This window comes from Spermophilus citellus (assembly GCF_964194105.1).
Source record: "Spermophilus citellus genome assembly, chromosome: 3".
NCBI lineage: Eukaryota > Metazoa > Chordata > Mammalia > Rodentia > Sciuridae > Spermophilus > Spermophilus citellus.
This window is the reverse complement of record NC_138184.1, coordinates 216,272,177-216,290,802: the sequence shown is the minus strand read 5'-3', so window position 1 is coordinate 216,290,802 and position 18,626 is coordinate 216,272,177. Positions and strand designations below refer to the sequence as shown.

Here is an 18,626-nt window from a genome sequence, read left to right as displayed (position 1 = left end):
TTTTCTGTGTGGTTTAAACATGATGAACACCTTGAATTCTCTGTAGCTCGTTATTCAGTTCATATTACTGGCTATTGTTTCCTGCTGCTCTGGTAATTTTGAGCTGTTTTTGAGAAGATTGAAAGAATATAAGAATAACTAAAAATTTTGATTTTCTGTGAAGCACTACCCTTTCATTTAAAATACTGATATATATATATATATATATTTAAATTTAATGTATTATCTTTCTGCCCAGTACAACTTCCTCTCAGCTTGAATTGTCTTTTGTATTTTTTATTTCCCTAGGTTTATGAACTATTCACTGACTTCACTTTTCTGGTAACATCCGGTCCTTTTGTTTACACGGCAATATCAGTCATTAATGTGCTTATTAGTAGTAAACTTGTGCGTGACCAAACTCCTTTAATCCTGTCTGTGAAACCTTCTTTCTTCGTGCCAGAGTCCAGGTTCCAAGTCCAAACAGGTGAGACAACTGAGCATAGTTGTTTTGATTTGTAAGTAGAATTTCATTTTATTTTTATATTTTTTAAAAATGGGAGATTATTTTAGAAATTATTCATTCATTTGTTTATTTTTTGAGACGGGGTCTTGCTGTGTGCTCAGGCTACACTCTGACTTCTAGTCAAGCCATTCTCCTGTCGCACAGCCCCTCAGGTGGCTGAGACTACAGGCATGTGCTATTGCACCTGACTCTGTTATTTAATTTAGAAAATCTTTAAAATTATGGAAAAACTTCAAGCATATATAAAAGTACACAGACTAGTTTGATACCCCCCGTGTACCTACCATATGGTTTCCACAGTGTTCAGCTTCTAGCCAGACTCATTACATCTATACCCCCATTCACTTTCCCACCTGTCACATTATTTTGCAGTGAATCTCAGGCATTGTATCATCTCACTTGTAAATATTTTAGCTTATACCTCTGAAAGATAAGGCCTGTTAAACACACAAGCTCACACCCACACACTCACACTCACATACGTATATATCTGTCCACAAAATTATCTCACTCCCTAAAGTTAACAGTAGTTCCTTAATATCATACTTTTTTTTTATTATAGACATTTTTAAATGTATACTAAAGTAGAATTATATATGCTCATCCTGAGCTTAAAATAATAATTTTACCAGTTCTTTTTATCTTTCCTCCACAGCTTTTTTGAGGACCCCAGAGTGTTTTAAGACAATGACAGATATTATGTCATTTTGCCCATAAATACTTAAGAATTCATCTCTAATGAATTTATATACCTTTGAAGTGTTTTGTCAGTAGTACCTTGTGATGCTCAAATTGTTATCTTAGGTGTTTTTCCATTTTAAGACAATACCAGTCACCCTCATATTGCACATATTTATTTGGTACAAATTTGGCTTTCTGCATTTCCATGACATGATCCATAGAAATAATACTCTCTGCCCTTGGGCCCAGGAAGCAACTTGATGTTCTGCTTATCCTTCTGCAGCCCCAAGAAGCAGTTGAACTGCCAGTCCTCAGAAGTGTGGCCCCTGAGGGCCTGAAAATCAGACAGGCAGACATGCTGACCCACCATCTATCCTGGGAAGCAGCTGAGCACGTTGGCCCCTGGAGGCCCTGCACAGCTCTTGGATAATGATGGGTGCCCTGTGCGATCCCACCAGAACATTCTGGCTCCCAGGCAAGACACTGCAGGCACTGATAGGTACCCTGCCCCACTACCAGGCACTTCAGTGCATCCACCTGGGCCCACCAGAATGGTCTTGCCCCTACACAATGTTCAGAGAAACTGACATGTGCACCACAGATGGTGGTACAAGACTATAATCCGTGCAGCCTGGGCCACTGAGACTTATACAGATATTGCTGTTGTTGATTATAGCTGAAGAAGCTCCACTGAATACCCACCTAGAACCAAAGCCAGTGCAGCCTTTCCAACTGCCATCCTAGGACATGCAGTCAGGAGAAGTCTTTTATTATGAAAGGCATGTTATAAAGTTGGTAGAGGCAGCAGATCCACCAGATACACCAATGTCAATGTAGGGACACAAGAAGCATGAAAAAACGAGACACCTACAAAGGAGCATGGCTCTAGCAATAGACCCCAAATGAAAGGAAATCAGTGAATTTCCTGAAAAAGATACAAAATAATGACTTTTTAAAAAACTGTTTTTAGTTGTAGGTGGACACAATACCTGTATTTTATTTATTTATTTTTAAATTGTTGATGAACCTTTATTGTATTCATTTATCTGTTTGTGGTGTTGAGAATCAAGCCCAATGCATCACACCTGTGAGGCACATGCTCTACCACTGAGCCACAACCCAGCTCTCTTTATTTTATTTTTATGAGAACCCAGTATCTCATGCATGCTAGGTGAGCACTCTACTTCTGAGCCACAACCCCAGCCCCCAAATAATGACTTTTTAAGGACTTAATAAGATACAAGAGAACACAGACAGTTCAGTGAAATTAGGAAAGGTAACTCCTGATAGAAAAGAGAAATTCAGTAAAAAGTTAGCATTTCATAAAAAAGGGCCCAACATAAATCATGGGGCTAAAGAACTTAATCAATAGAAATAAAAAACACAGTAGAGAACCTCAACAGGAGAATAGATCTAGCAGAAGAAAAGGATTTCTGAACTTGAAGACAGGTCTTTTAAAATAACTTAGTGAGACCAAAAAACAACAAAAATAAAGTATGAAGAAAGCCTTTGAGACTGTGAGACACCGTTGAGTGAGCAAACATTCACAGTGTGGTTATTCCAAAGGAGAAAAGGCATAGAAAAATCTTTCAATGAAATAATTGCTAAAAATGTTCCAAAACTTAGGAAAGATGGATATTCAGGACCAGTAAGCTCAAAGAACCCCTGCAGATTCAACCAAAACAGATCCTCTCTGAGGCATATTATGGTCAAATCATCAAAAGTCAAAGGTAGAATTCTAATGATAGCAAAAAAAAAAAAAAAAGTTAGGTCACATACAAAGAAATCTCCGTTATGCTAATAACAGACTTTGCAGCAGAAACTTTATAGTCCAGGAGAGAATGGAATGACACAGTCAGAGGCTGAAAGAAACGAAACAAACCCCTACCAACGAAGAACACGCTACAAAGCTATCCTTCAGAAAGGAAAGAGAAATCAACTCTTTTTAAGGCAAACAAAAACTGAGGGATTTTATAATCACCATACTGGACCTACAATAAATGCTTAAGAGAGCCCCACACTGGAAATGAAAGGGTAATAATTACCACCATGAAACCTGTGGAAGTCTAAAACTCACTAGTAGAGCAGATACACAGAAGAGGTCAATCAGTATACAAAATGTCCAAGCCCCCAGACCTCCAAAACAGCAAGGGAGGAAGAAAGGAACAGAAGATCTACAAAACACCCAGAAAAAAAACCAAGAAGTTGACAGAAATATGGCTTTCCTTATGAGTAATAACTTTGACGGTAACTAAATTCACCAATCAAAAAATATAGATAGACTGAATGGATTTAAAAAATCAAATCAAAACAACAAAAAATGACTATGCTGCCTACAAGAAACTCACTTCCCCCCAAAAGACACACATAGACTGATAGAAAAACAATGAAAAAGATATACCATGTAAATGGAAACCGAATGTGAGCTGAAGGAGCTATATTTATAGCAGATCAATGGACTTTAAGTGAAAAACTGTAAAGAGAGACAAAGAAGGGCCCTTTATAATGATAAAGGGATAAATTCAACAAGAAGAAACAACAATTATATATACACACAATGCTGGTGCACCCAGTTATGTAAAGCAGACATTATTTAAAGATTTAAAGGAGAGAGACTCTATTACAATAACACTGGGGACTTCAGCCCCTTGTTTCATCAACTGACAGGTGGTTCAGACAAAAGAATCAACAGAGTAACATTGGAGTTAGACCATACTGCAGACCCAATGGACCTGATAGACATTTACAGAACATTTTACCCACCAGTTGCAGAAAACCATTCTTCTGTCAACACATGGAATGTTCTCCATTATGGACCATATGTCTAGCCACAAAAAAGTCTTAACAAATTCAAAAAAATTGAAATCATAGCTCATGTCTTTTCTGATTACCATGGAATAAAACTAGAAATCAACAAGAGCAAATTTAGACATTGTACAAATACATAGCAAATTTAGACATTGTACAAATACATTTTTTTTTTTAGAGAGAGAGAGAATTTTTTTAAATATTATTTTTTAGTTTTCGGTGGACACAACATCTTTATTTGTATGTGGTGCTGAGGATCAAACCCAGTGCCACATGCATGCCAGGCGAGCACGTACCACTTGAGCCACATCCCCAGCCCTCACAACATTCTTTTGAATGGCCAAGTGGATCAACAAAGAAATCAAAAGGAAATTAAAATCTTCTTAAAACAAATGAAAATGTAAACGACATACCCAAACCAATGGGATATAGCAAAAGCAGTGCTAAGAGGGAAATTTATAGCAATCAGTGCCTACATCAAAGAAAAGTTAAAGATAAATTTCAAATCAACCTAATGTTACAACTAAAGAACTAGCCAGAGAAGCCAGAACAAACCAAATGCAAAATTAGTAGAAATAACAAGGGTCAGAGGAGAAATAAATACAAATGAAAGAAACAATTAGAAAGATCAATGAAATGTTGAGTTTTTTTTTTTTTTAAAAGATAGATACAATTGACAAATCTTTAACTAGTCTAACAGAGAGGGGGGGGAAGGAGGGGGAGAGAGAGAGAAAGGGAAGGAGGGGGAAGAAAGAAGGAAGGTAGGTAGGTAGAGAAGAGAGAGAAGGTGGGGGTGGGCACAGCCCAAATAAATAAACTCAGAGGTGAAAAGGAAGACATTGCAGCTGATACCACAGCAATATGAGAGATCATCCTGAGGGACTATTAGGAGCAACTGTATATCCACAAATTCGAAAACTCAGAAGAAATGGATAAATTTCTACACACATGTAACTTACCAAAATTGAACCACAAATATGTAGGAAACCTGAGCAGACCAATAACAAGTAATGAGATTGAATTAGTAATAAAATGTCTCTCAACAAAAAAAAGTTCAGGATCAGATGGCTTCGCTGTCGAATTTTATAAACTCTTTAAGGAAGAACTGACGCCAGTTCTTCTCAAGCTATTCCAAAGCCTTGAAAACTAGGGAACTCTTCCAAACAGAGTCTTCAACGCCACCTTATACAGATACTAAAACCAGACAAGGACACGACAATGATAAAAAATAAAAAAAACTACAGTCCAATATTTCTGGTGAACATAGATGCCAAAATTCTCCATAAAATACTAGTGATGTGAATTTAATAATATGTAAAAAAATTACAGGGGATGGGAGGATTAAGTGAGCTGTAGATAGGGTAAAGGGGAAAAGGGGAGAGTGGAGAACGGAGGGGGCATAAGGGTAGGAAAGACAGTGCAGTGCCTTGGTCATCATTACCCCAAGCACATGTATGAAGACATGAAGGATGTGACCCTACTTTATGTACAACCAGAGATATGAAAAGTCGTGCTCTATCTGTGTAATATGAATTGTAATGCATTCTGTTGTCATATGTAACAAATTAAAATTTAAAAGAATTTAAAAAAATTATACACCATCAACAAGTGGGATTATCCCAAGGAGGAAAAGAAGATTCTACATATGTAAATCAATAAACACATCACAACAAAAGAATAAAGGACAAAAACCATATAATCATCTCAACAGGTGCAGAAAAAGTGTTTGATAAAAGTCAACATCCCTTCATGATTAAAAACCCTCAAAAATTAAATACCTAATACTTAACATAGTTAAGGTTGCATATGAGAAACACATAGCCAACCTCTTGCTGAATGGGAAAAATTAAAATTGTCATTTCTAATATCTGGAATAAGACAACACTATCGATTGTCACCACTGTTATCCAATGCGGTACTGGAAGTCTTGGCCAGAGCTGACAGGCAAGGAAATAAAGAGCAGCCGGATGCCAAAGGGCCAGGCAGTCGAAATGTCCCTGTTTGCAGCAACATGAGTTTATAGCTAGAAAAACCTGAAGACTCTAAAAAAAAAAAAAAAAAAAAAAACCTGTTAGATCTTATGAATTCAGCAAGGTTGTAGGATACAAAATCAACAAGCAAGAATCAGTAGTGCCTTAATACAGCAGTACTGATACTCCTGAGAAAGAAATCAAGAAGGTATCCCCTTCAGGATAGCTACCCAAACAAACAAGAACAACAAGAAAGCACTGGGGAATAAGTTAACTGAGGAAGTGAATGGTCTCTACGATGAAGAGCATAAAATGCTGATGCAAGAAATTAAAGAGGACACACACACAGCAAAAAATGGGAACATATTCTATGTCCAAGGATTGAAAGAATTAATATTGTTAAAATGTCCATCATGGGGCTGGGGATGTAGCTCAAGTGGTAGCGCGCTTGCCTGGCATGCTTGAGGCACTGGGTTCGATCCTCAGCACCACATAAAAATAAAATAAAGATATTGTGTCCACCTGGAGCTGAAAAATAAATATAAAAAAAGTCCATTGTACCCAAGCAATCTATAGATTCAGTGCATTTCCTATGAAAATAACAATGATGTTCCTAACAAAAGTAGAAAAAAAAACTTATAAAATTTGTGTGGAACCATGAAAGAACCAGAACAGTCAAAGGAATCCTGATCAAAAAGAGCAGAACTGACTGGGCGTTGTGGTGTATACCTAGAATCCCAGCTACATGGGAGGCTGAGGCCGGAGGATTTCAAGTTTGAGGCTAGCCTCAACAACTTAGACCCTGTTTGAAAATAAGAAATAAAAAATTAGCTCAAAATAAGAACACAAAATTAGTTCAATGTGTAGCTCAATGATAGATGATCCTGTGTTCAAGGGTTCTATCCTCATTGCGAAACAAACAAAACCCCCAAAGCTGGAGGAATTACAATACCTGGCTTCAAAACATACACAGTGATAATAACCAAAGCAGCTTGTACTGCACAAAAACAGAATTGTAACCCAGTGGAACAGAATGTATAACCTGGTATAGATCCACGTATTTACAGCCAACTGACTTTTCACAAAAACATACATTGGAAAAAAAAAGGATGTTCTCTTCGATACATGGTGCTGGGAAAACTGGACATCCATGCAGAAGAGAGAAACTAGATCCCTATTTCTTCTCCATATACAAAAAAAAAAAAAAAAAAAAAAAAAAAAAACAACTCAAGGGGCTGAGAGTGTAGCTTCGTGGTAAATTGCTTGCCTAGCCTAGCATGTGTGAGGCCCTAGGTTCAATGAATTGCTAGTATCACACACACACACAGACAAAAGGAAAAAAGTCAACTCAAAGTAGATATGAAAACTATGAAACTACTAGAATAAAATATAGTGGAAATGCTCTAGGACATTGGTCTGGGCAAGGTTTTTTGGATATGACCCAAAAAGTACAGGCAACGAAAGCAGAATTGACAAATGGGGTTGCATCAAATTAAAAAGTCTCTGAAAGGCAAAGGAGTCAAACAGTGAAGAGATGGTCTTCAGAGGGGAGAAGTGATTGCAAACTCTGCATCTGACAAGTGTTTCTCTTCTACAATGTGTAAGGAACTCAACAGTAAAACCCCAAACAATCTGATTAAGAAATGAATAAATGACCATGGGAGACATTTATCCAAAGAAATTATATGTGTGGCCAACAGGTATATACTAAGGGCCACCAATTGCCCAGCCTCACTAAGCATCAGAGAATCACAAATCAGAACCGCAGTGAGAGATCGTCTCACTTCAGAATGGCTATACCAAAAAGACAGAAAAAAAAAAAAAATCAACGTGGCAAGGATGAAGAGAAGAGGGAACTCTCATACATTGTTGGTGGGAGTGTAAATTTGTATATGCATTACGGAAAAGAACATTCATATATTCATTTGAGGAAACATGGGGGTTCCTCAAAAACTAGAAGTTTGGTACCATATGGTCCAGCAATAGCACTACTGGATATATGTCCAAAGTAATTGGTATGTTGAAGAGACACCTGCACTTGCATGGGTAGTTTCAGCTCTATTTACAAAAGCTAAGACAGGGACTCAACCTAGACCTTCATGGGCAGTTGAATGGATAAAGAAAATGTGATATATATATATATATACACAATGGAATATTATTTGGGCAGAAAGAAGAATGGAATTATGTCATTTGCAGCAACGAGAATGGAACTAGAGGACATTAAGTGAAATAAGTTAGGGATAGAAAGCCAGATACCACATGTTCTCATTTACAGATGGAGGCTGAAAAGCTGATGTCAAAGAAGTAGGGAGTAGATTGGTGGTTACTAGAGCCTGGAAGGGATGTGGGTGGGGAAGGAAGGCTGCAGAGGACTTCTGATGTTCCGTAGCACAGAATAACTATGGTTAAAAACAATTAATTGTCTCTTTTTAAAATAACTAGTAGAGAGGATTTTGAACGATCCCAGCACCAAGAAATGATAAATGCTTGAGGGGAGAGACTTGCCAGTCACTCTGATCTAATAGTTATATGCTGTATACATGCATGGAAATGATATGCCCTACCCCAAATATGTATAATCGTTATGTGTTAATTAAAAACAAAAATCTATTTAAAAAGTTTATATTAAAAAAGAGAAATAAGCTGGGCGTGGTGGTGCATGCCTGGAATCCCAGCAGGAAGATCAAGAGTTTATCATCAGTCTCAGCAACTTAGCGAGGCCCTAAGCAACTTAGTGAGACCCTGTCTCAAAATAAAAAATAAAAAGGGCTGGGGATGTGGCCCGGTGGTTAAGCACCTCTGGGTTCAAACTCTGGAACCAAAAATTAAGTAAATAAATAAATTTAATAAAAAAATTTTTTTAAAGAATGTTTGAAAAATAGAGAAATAAAGCACCACAGCACTTGATCGCATTCTATGGGTGAATTTGTTGATTTGGGTTCTATTTTTTTCACTCTCTTCATTCCGTAATCCTCAGGAAGCACCTCACTCATGGGACTTGATTGCTGTCCTTGTTTTCAGTGCTTCAGTTCGTGCCTCCAAGCGTGGATACTGGCTTCTGCAACTTCACCCAGCGCATCGAGAAAGGCCTGATGACAGCCCTCTTTGAAGTGAGGAAGCAGCACCAGGGGACGTACAACCTCACGGTGCAGGTGAGACTGTCCCTGGATGCAGAACTGAATGCGAATCCTGTAGAGGGGAAACTGCCCCACAGTGTTTCATGTGCTGAACCCTCATTGCCCCCAGTGGGGGAGACCCAGGTGATGTGTCCCCGGGTCATCTCCCTATAGTACAGCAGGAGTCTGGTAGGCACGGCTTGAGTATCTTGGAGACCGCAGAGTAGCTGCTAACCAGGGAGTCGGTGTGGTGAGCTGAGGACATGACCATGGGCAGGAAATTCAAGAATGTTCTGAAAAGCAATGCTGTCCGTCTAAACAGCCAAGGGGGAGTGCCTCAACATACTGGTGTTTTCCTAAATGTCGTGTATCCCTCATCCAAAATGCTTGGACCAAGAGTGTTTCAGATTCCAGAGTTTTTCAGATTTGGGAATATTTGTATAGACTTTACTGATTGAGTTTCCCAGAGAATGAAAATCTGAAATGTTCCTAAACCCAGAACTTTCTGAGTACTAACCTGGTTCTTAAACGGTGTTGGATTTTGGAGCACCTGAGCTTTCAGGCTAGGGAGGCTCTGCCTGTGTTATGGGATACCTGAGTGCAGCACCTCAGTCTAAGCCGAGGTGGTGGCTTCACATCCCAGGATTCGCTTTGTACAGATCATATGGAAACTGCTGATGTTTTCACATTTCTTTGATTTTTTCCCCCTTCATATTCTTTGTTCTAACATTGTTATCTAGATCTTGGTGCCTCTGGATTCACCTTTCATATTTCTTATTTTTCCCTCACATTTTCCATGTCTGTTTATTCTCTATTTTTTACAGATTGTCTAAACGGTCCCTCCAGGTCACTAATGCAGTCATCCTCTCTGGACATTGCGTTATTCATCCTCCTGTAGACGTTTTCTTTAGCAAACCTCTCTCTCTCTCTCTCTCTTTTTTTTTTAATTTCCATTTTTCTTTGCTTCTTTTTCACAGTAGCCTTTCCTTCCACGATGCAGGTCGTCTTGAATGACAGTGCAGGGTCACCTTGAGAGTCTCTGAGGATGTTAATTTGAATTTTAAAAATTTCTCCTCTGTTTCCTAGCTGTGTGTGCTTTCTCTGCAGTTCCTTGCTCTGCGTGCTGGTCTTGCTCCTTCGCCCCTGCGCTGTCTCTGGAGGTGCCCAGGTTGCTAATGCTGGAGGCTGGTGCAGATCCCTACAGCCATGTGCCCGCCCTGCCTCTTCACGGGGGATTCCCAGGGTGCTGGCAGCTGGGCAGAACATACTGGTGCGGGCTTCCCAGTGCAGCACGTGGTCAGAGGTGGGCAGAAGGGACCACTGTCAGGATGAGGCAGAGAGGCACTGACCTCTTTTTCATGGCAGGACGGAGCTTTCTTTCCTTTTTCTCTCGCATGCCCTGGACTTACCTGTCTCTGCCCTCTGTCTTACATAAGGGACTTGTTTTCCTCTGGGAGCAGTTCTTTGGCCTGTGCTGGCCTGGGTGTGGCATTGAGAAGTGGAGGAGGAAGGGATCCGGGCAGCTCTTTGGCACAGATCTTTTAATTAATCATCCCGATTACCTCTCTGGCCTGCTTTTGTTCTCTGTTCCTCTGCTCTCCCCGGGGTGTCTCTCTCTAGGTCCTCCTTGGGGAATGGCTCTGCTGTGCGCTCTGCCTGTGTAGGTTTTGGGTCTCAGTTCCCTCTGTTCTGGTTTATTTCAACATGAACCTGTCCTTTCTCTATCTTCCAGAAATTTGACAGACTCTGGGATTCCCCTATTCTCAGTTGCTGTTGTGGATTTATTCCCCTTTGTTCAGCTTCTTGTTATTTCAGTGGGATTTGGGTGGGAGGCAGAGCCGGGGAAGGATTATAAATATATGAGCTCAGTGCATCATTTAATGTAAAAAGCATTTTCAATAAACGGAGTGTTTAAAGTCTTGCAAAAGGGAACCAGGTTAGCAAGCCAGATATTTTTCCTTTGATAACTTTACCTCTTTTAAAAACATTGATGTCAGAGCTGTGAGAGAGAACGCATCGTCCAGCTTGCAGATGAATGTTTTAATTTATTTTAGAAGCTGCTTCTGACTTTTCTTCTTTCAGATCTTGAACGTCACTGTTGGTTCCTCAAGGATGGCCTCTCGGCGGGGCCCGGTGAATATTATTTTTGCTGTTAAAAACACACAAGGATTTTTGAATGGGTCAGAGGTGAGCGAGCTGCTCAGGAACCTGAGCGTGGTGGAGTTCAGCTTTTACCTGGGGTACCCAGTGCTGCAGATCGCAGAACGTGAGTACCGCATGCTTTTGAGGCTCAGGGGAAGTGGCTGCTGACATTTTTGCTGGTGGACCAGTTTTTAAAAATATTTTGAATTTTTAAAAGAGACTACTTTTTTAGAGCAGCTTCAGGTTCATAGCAAATATGACCTGAAGATATGGAGATTCCTATCATACCCCTTCCCTTCATGGACAGTCTCTCCCGTCAATACCTGCCCAGAGTGGTCCATTTGTTACAGTCAAGGAACCTATATCGACACACCATTACCACTCAGATGCCATAATTTGTGTCAGAGCTGACTTTTTAAAAAAATATTTCTTATAAAATTTTTTATTTCTTCTTTTTAGATATACATGACAGTAGAATGTATTTCAACATATTATACATACATGGAATATAATTTCCAATTCTGTGGTTGTATATGATGTGGAGTTCCACTGATTGTGTATTCATATGTGAACATAGGAAAGTTATGTCTGGTTCATTCTACTGTCTTTCCCATTCCCATCCTTCCTCCCTCACCTTCATTCCCCTTTGTCTAATCCAATGAACTTCTGTCCTTCCCCAGAGAGAACATTTGGGCTTTGTTTTTTTTGGGATTGGCTTATTTCACTTAGCATAATAGTCTCCAGTTCCAACTATTTACTGGCAAATGCCATAATTTCATTCTTCTTTATGGCTGAATAACATTCCATTGTGTATATATACCATATTTTCTTTATCCACTCATTTGTTGAAGGGCACTAGCTTGATTCCATAGTCTAGGTATCATGAATTGAGCTACTATAAACATTGATGTGGCTGCGTCACTGTAATGTGCTGATTTTTAAGTCCTTTGGGTATATACCAAGGAGTGGGATAGCTGGGTCAAATGGTGGTTTCATTCTGAGTTTTCTGAGGAATCTCCATACTGCTTTCCAGAGTGGTTGCACCAATTTGCAGTCAGGGCTCCCTCTTGGTGATGTGTGTTCTTGAGTTTGGGCAAATGTACAGTGGTAAGTCTATACCATTGTAATGTCGAACAGAGTAGTTTCACTGGGACTTCCTTTTCAAAGGAAATATTTGACTGAACTCCAGAGTATAAATCAGATAAAATCAGAACATCTCAGAATTTAACCAGGTGGCTCTCCAGAGCCCTCCTCCCGTGCTGGGCTTCTCTGTGACTTTGAGAGTAAAGGGGTACATTAAAGAGTACTCTAGTTCTAGAAAAGGGCAGCAGTATAATGATGGGGAATAGGCCTGTGGCTGTCCGGGGCTGGTGTGGGAGGAAGTCTGACTATAGCAGCGTGGCAGGAGGTGGTTTAGGGAGTGATGGGACTGTCTGTACCCCACCCTGGTGTCCACGTGACTGTGCATATGGATCAAAACCCATAAAATTGGACATCGAAAGGAGTGAATTTTACTGTGTGTTAATTTAAAGATACAATGTAATAAGTGAAAACAAAACAAAAGATACAATGTAATAAGTGAAAACAAAACAAAAGATACAATGTAATAAGTGAAAACAAAACTGAAGCAATAAGGTTCATAGAGCCTTTGGAGGTGATGGTGAGGAAGGGAGAATGTTTACCTCAAAAATGATACATTCTAGAGTTGAAGTCAGACAAAAAAGTATCAGATTCTTTTTCAAAATGGAGCTGCCAAGCGGCCTAAGGACTTCACATTTTTCAGATTATTGGTGATTAAGTTCAAAAGAATAATGTATAAAATAAGAAGTAGACAGGGATATAGCAACTTCCAGTTGCGCATATTATACAGCAGCTAAAAATAATAAGTATGCTGGACAGCAGAGGCATGCTGAGACTGTTCCAGGCAAGCCAGGACACATGGTCACTTTGCCCTGGGTCACTGCTGGGAAAGCCCAGGGCTCTGAGAGCATAGTGGGAACGCATTGCCTGGAACAGTGACCTCCATGGAACTTGAGGGGCGTCTCTCTGGGAAGCAGTGCCCTGTGTTGGGGCTGGGGAAGGCCCGCTGTTTCTGTTGACCATCTCTCTCCTAGAGAACACCATGCCCAGAAGCTGCCTCCCGTCTGGTCATCACACTGGCCTGGCACCGTGTCCTCCCTTATTCAGAGCGCAGTGGCATGGCAGGGATGCTCCGGATGGCTCACCTGGTGCTCCAGGGCACTGGCCTTTCTGACTGTTGCAAACGTGTTTCTTACGGAGTCTCTCCTCCCCATCTCTTTCCTTTTTGTAGCCTTCCAGTACCCACAGCTCAACCTATCTCAGTTACTGAAGTCCTCCTGGGTCAGAACGGGTGAGTAGAAATGGCATAATGTTTTGGGAACTGTAAGAATGAGAAGTCTGTGTGGGCATATTGAGAATGAGATGCCTTTCCTGTTTCCTAAATTGAGGACAAAATGTACTTTAAATTCTTGGCAGAGAATGAATGAGAAAGGGATTCAAATTGGGCTATGGGAAAGTGTCCCACTGAGTTGTGGCACAAAAAGGATTGGCCTTCTTTAAAATTTATACATAAGTCCAGGGCAGAATCTAACCAGAACTTACAATGTCCCGACCTGGAACAAGATGAGGTTCAGAAGTGAGGATCTTTTTTTTTCCTAAAATTGTTATTTGTTGGTTTAGAAAGACAAGTAAGATAGTTAAACTGCCACAGGGGCCCACAGCAGCTATTTAGAGGGAGGGCATCACAGAGAGAGACTTTCTAACCAGGTCCACGAGTCTAACCAACAGTTAGACATCCCTTGGTGCCAGAGTACAAGCAGCATGTGATTGGCACAGGTAAGGAGTATGTCAAGCAGCGTCATCACCGTTTACGGGATGCCAGTTCTTACTGAACATACAGCTTGCCGTGCAAGGGCCTGCCTCTTTGCATGGCATGTGGGCCTTGTTTTCTAGATGATCTTTGTAGCGATTGAGTGACTTGCCTAAGGTTGTATCTCACAGAGGATTGAAACTAGTTCTGGCTGGAAAGCACATGGTGCTTCCCTGTGGACCATGCTGATAAGCTGATTGTCTGTATAGATAATCTCCTCTAAAGTAGATATCAGAAGGCAGCCAGACACCCTTTCTTCAAGTGAGTTTGAAAGTCCAAGTCTTAAGAAAAGATAAGGATGCACACTGTTTCCAGAAGTTTTGAGATAAGTGCAGACAGACACAAGGTTGGATCTCGCACAGATGCTCTTTGCTCCAGAGCTCCTACTATGCTGCGTTCCCAGGTTTTCTGGCCACCCGTCTGCAGAACACTTAGATAAGATCAGAGCACTGCCAGGTCCACCCTCACCCGGTTCGTGTCCATTTTGCCCACTCCTAACGTCTCCTCTCTAGGATCAGCATTTGTAGTAATCTGTGTTAATTTCGGCCTCACACACATACACACCCATGCAGTCCCACCCTTTCTGCCTCTGACTTGTTGGGGGCTGCGTGTTTCCTGTTGCATGCAGTCCTCCTGGGCGTTGTGGAGAAGCAGCTCCAGAATGAGGTGTTTCAAGCTGAGATGGAGCGCAAGCTGGCCCAGCTGCTCAGTGAGGTTCCCACCAGGAGGCGCATGTGGAGAAGGGCCACCGTGGCTGCAGGGAACAGCGTGGTGCAGGTACTTGTAGAGGGAGGGAGGAGGGACAGGGGGAGCCACTGAAAACCCTGTGCTTCATGTGCAAATGGGAAATGCAAGGAAAAAATTCTGCTTTCAACTGATTGCTCTTTTGGACAGCAACTAATGCAGCAGCATTGGGGGCCAAGTAGCGTTGACCGACTCCTAGTACGTGGGTGGTCTAGCACTGACCTGGGGAGCAGAGCACAAGGATTGTTACTGGATTGTCATAATAATGCAAGAGCTTACTTTTTTGAAGAGTGTTTTTTTTTAATTACCAAAAATGTATTTATGGCTGGAATTCATTATAAACATGAATTGTTTATCTGGAAGAGACCTTAAGAGATGGAGAGAGGGTCTCTTTCTGTCTCCCACCAACATGGTTGTCTTGTGTTACCCCAAGTCTCGTTCATGTTGGTGAACTGGCAGACAGATTCCAATAGATTGGTTTGAACTGAAGGGTGACCCATTTTAAATGCACAGACTCATAAGACACTGGGAGTTGGGCTGTTATTTGTTCCTTTTCTAGGTGAATGATGTGGGCTTTTTCTTCTTTACCAACCACTAGGAAAATGGGCTGTTTAGAATGACTGTATTTCAGAAAAAGGAAACTAGGATGACACTCAGAGGTGCAGGTGTGGGGCTGGCCAGCGGGGTGGGAGGCATCAGAGAAGATGTGCACATGGCATGGGGTAGGATGAGGGTGGCGTATTTCCTGAGAAATGGCATCCTGGTCCCTGACACTCTGACCAAGTGCTTGCCTCCTGGCATTGCTGTGTAAGCTCCCAGAAATGTGATTCTTAGGTTTCTAAAGTGCTTCCTTTGTCAATTGCAGTAACTAGAGAGAAATTTAAAAACTAATAAAAATTAAATAAGCATAAAACAAAGAATAAAAATTAAAATGAGTTATAAAACCTTTGCCTTGTTCTATAGCCCTTGGCTTCATAGAGTTCAAGATTTGAGAGTGGGGGGCTGGGGATGTGGCTCAAGCGGTAGCGCGCTCGCCTGGCATGCGTGCGGCCCGGGTTCGATCCTCAGCACCACATACAAACAAAGATGTTGTGTCTGCCGAAAGCTAAAAAATAAATATTAAAAAATTCCCTCTCTCTCTCTCATCTCTCTCTCTCTCTCTTTAAAAAAAATTAAAAATTAAAAAAAAAAGATTTGAGTGTGGGTTGATTTATGCACACAAAGCAATTAGGAGCACCATAAAACTGTAAAAATAAGGTGCTAAATTGGATACGCAAGGTCCTGAAGTAGGAATATTAATTTGTGGAAGTTAACTGGTCTACCTAATGTTAATGGTGCTGTCTGATACAGGTGGCTTATAAAGCGTTCTGCTTCTCTTCCCCTTTCAAGTGGCCAAACAGTGAGGATGTAGTCAAGGATTTGTAGACAGGAGTACACAACTCCTCACCAGAACTTAATTTGTAAATGTGAAAAAGTTGAACAAACCTAAATGTCCAGCATTTGGGGATAAATAGCAAATATTTATTTGTTGGAATATTATGCTGCCATTATTTTTTTAAAATTAGAAATACAGAAGGATGTTTAAGTGAAAAGAGACTAAAAAAGACCTATATGATATAATCCAAATATTAATATAGAATTCAAGGGAAAAAAGAATTGAAGGAAATATATCAAATTTACTCGGAGCCAGGTGCGATGGTGCATCCCACTAATTCCAGCGGCTCAGGAGGCTGAGGCAGGAGGATCAAGAATTCAAACCCAGCCTCAGCAACTTAGTGAGGTCCTAAGCGACTCAGGGAGACGCTATCTCTAAATAAGATACAAAAAAGAGCTGGGGATGTGGCTCAGTTGTCGAGTGACCCTGAGTTCAATCCCTGGTAATCCTCCCCGGACCAAAAAAAAAAAAAAAGTTTCCTCTGGTTTTCTTCAATTGGTTGAATTTCAGGAGATTTGAATTTTATTTTTTACCTTTTTTACATGTGAATTTTGAAATTTTGCCAACGGGCCATATGATTTTTATAGTGTACATGTGATTTTAATCAGAAACTAATTTTTAAAATGAAGTTGAAAATATTACCCAAAGTGATGGTCTCTGGTACCAGGCTCATCATGGTTCCAGACCCAGTCCAAGTAGCCGTCAGCTGGGGGATGAGGGATGCTGGAGCCAGACCTTCTGACCATTACATTCAGACTGGACAAGCTGGTGAGAGGCTTTAATCAGGGTGGCATCACTGGACATTTGGACATCCCTGGACATTCTTCTACAGGAAGAAATCATGCTAAATTTATCAAACTTTTTTTTTTAAGTTTTCTTTTTAGTTGTAGATGGACACAATACTCTTATTTTATTTATTTTTATTTTTATGTGGTATTGGGGATCCAACCCAGTGCTTCACATGTGCTAGGCAAGTGCTCTGCCACTGAGCCACAACCCGGGCCCCTTATCAAACTTTTATATAGGTTATGTATGCATATAGAGAAGAGGGACAGGTGGACATAATCTGCATGGTTTTCTGCAGCCCTTTGATAGCATTCCATACTACAGGCTAATAAAAAGTCAATCACCACAGCATGGTCATTGGGAAGGAGGAGGTGACAGGGGAGGAGATGTGCTCAGTCAGCAGGCCTCCAGACAGCAGGCAGAGGGCAGGACAGACAAGTCTTCTCAGGATCAAATAGGATGGATGTTCTTTTTTTAAAATTTCTTTTTTTAGTTGTAGATGGTCAGCATGCCTTTATTTATTTTATTTGTTTATTTTTATGTGGTTGCTGAGGATTGAATCCAGGACCTCACATGTGCTAGGCAAGCACTTTGCCACTAAGCTACAGCCCCAGCCGTTAACAGATGTTCTTAGAGGGTGAGAGTTTGGACCCAGGTTGTTAAGGATCTTTGGAGATGATTTAGAGAAAGGAGTTTTCAGTGAAATCATGAAATCATTGGTTTTTCAGAAGTTTCCCAAGGTGAAGGAGTCCAGCTGTGGTACCCAGAACATAGGACAATGTCACAAAGCCACACACGTGGATAGAGAAGTAGCAGCTGCATTTTAGCAATGGCAAAAGTACAGAGCAAAAATTCAAAGTGCACGAGTAAAACAAGGCCCTCATTGAACTTTTTCTCAGGATAGGAACCTAGTGCTTTGCTGAAGGCTAAGAGGGCAATAAAATAGTTGCACATTATTAACAGAAATAGCAATGAAACAAACCTGTATGAGTGCAATACCCTGATACCTCAAGTGGACAAGATGCATAAGTATGGATGGGAAGGGGCTGTCCTAGGACACAGAGGAAGTTAGGTTTTGGGACATGTCCAGGTTTTATTTGATATGGAAAATCACAAATTTACAAGGTTTATTATTCTTAAATGAGCAGTTCTCAGTGGATGGTGCTTTTGCCCCACTCCCACTCCAGGGCACATTTGGCAATGTCTGGAGACATTTTTGATTGTCACTTTGTGTGGTGGAGGCCAAGAGTCAGTTGCTACTGGCATCTGGTGGGTAGAGGGCAGGGATGTTGCTAACCAACCTAGAATACTGGCCTCAAGTGTCGATAGTGCTAAGGTTGAGAGGAGGGAATGCTAGTTGACTCAAGAAGAGACTTCACAGGAAGGTCAGGAGTGGCCCCCATGGCTTGGTGAGCCTGTTGGAACTTGTTGGCAACACTTCTGGACTGCCAGGGTTTGTAAGCCCTGAGTCCTGTGTATCTTGCTGGCCCTGACATCTCAGAGATATTGAGCACAACAAAGTACACTTGACATTCTGCACGGAGGA

General features: G+C 40.9%; 1 protein-coding gene across 2 annotated transcripts in view; it reads left to right on the top strand.

Moving 5' to 3' along the window:
* KIAA1549 overlaps window positions 1-18,626 on the top strand; it is a 154,077-nt gene that overhangs the window by 71,433 nt on the left and 64,018 nt on the right. For both annotated transcript variants that reach the window (XM_081286368.1, XM_081286367.1), the window contains exons 4-8: window positions 289-466; window positions 8,989-9,119; window positions 11,166-11,349; window positions 13,537-13,596; window positions 14,744-14,892. In XM_081286368.1, coding sequence (XP_081142494.1) covers window positions 289-466; window positions 8,989-9,119; window positions 11,166-11,349; window positions 13,537-13,596; window positions 14,744-14,892 — 702 coding nt within the window. The remainder of the gene's footprint in view (window positions 1-288; window positions 467-8,988; window positions 9,120-11,165; window positions 11,350-13,536; window positions 13,597-14,743; window positions 14,893-18,626) is intronic.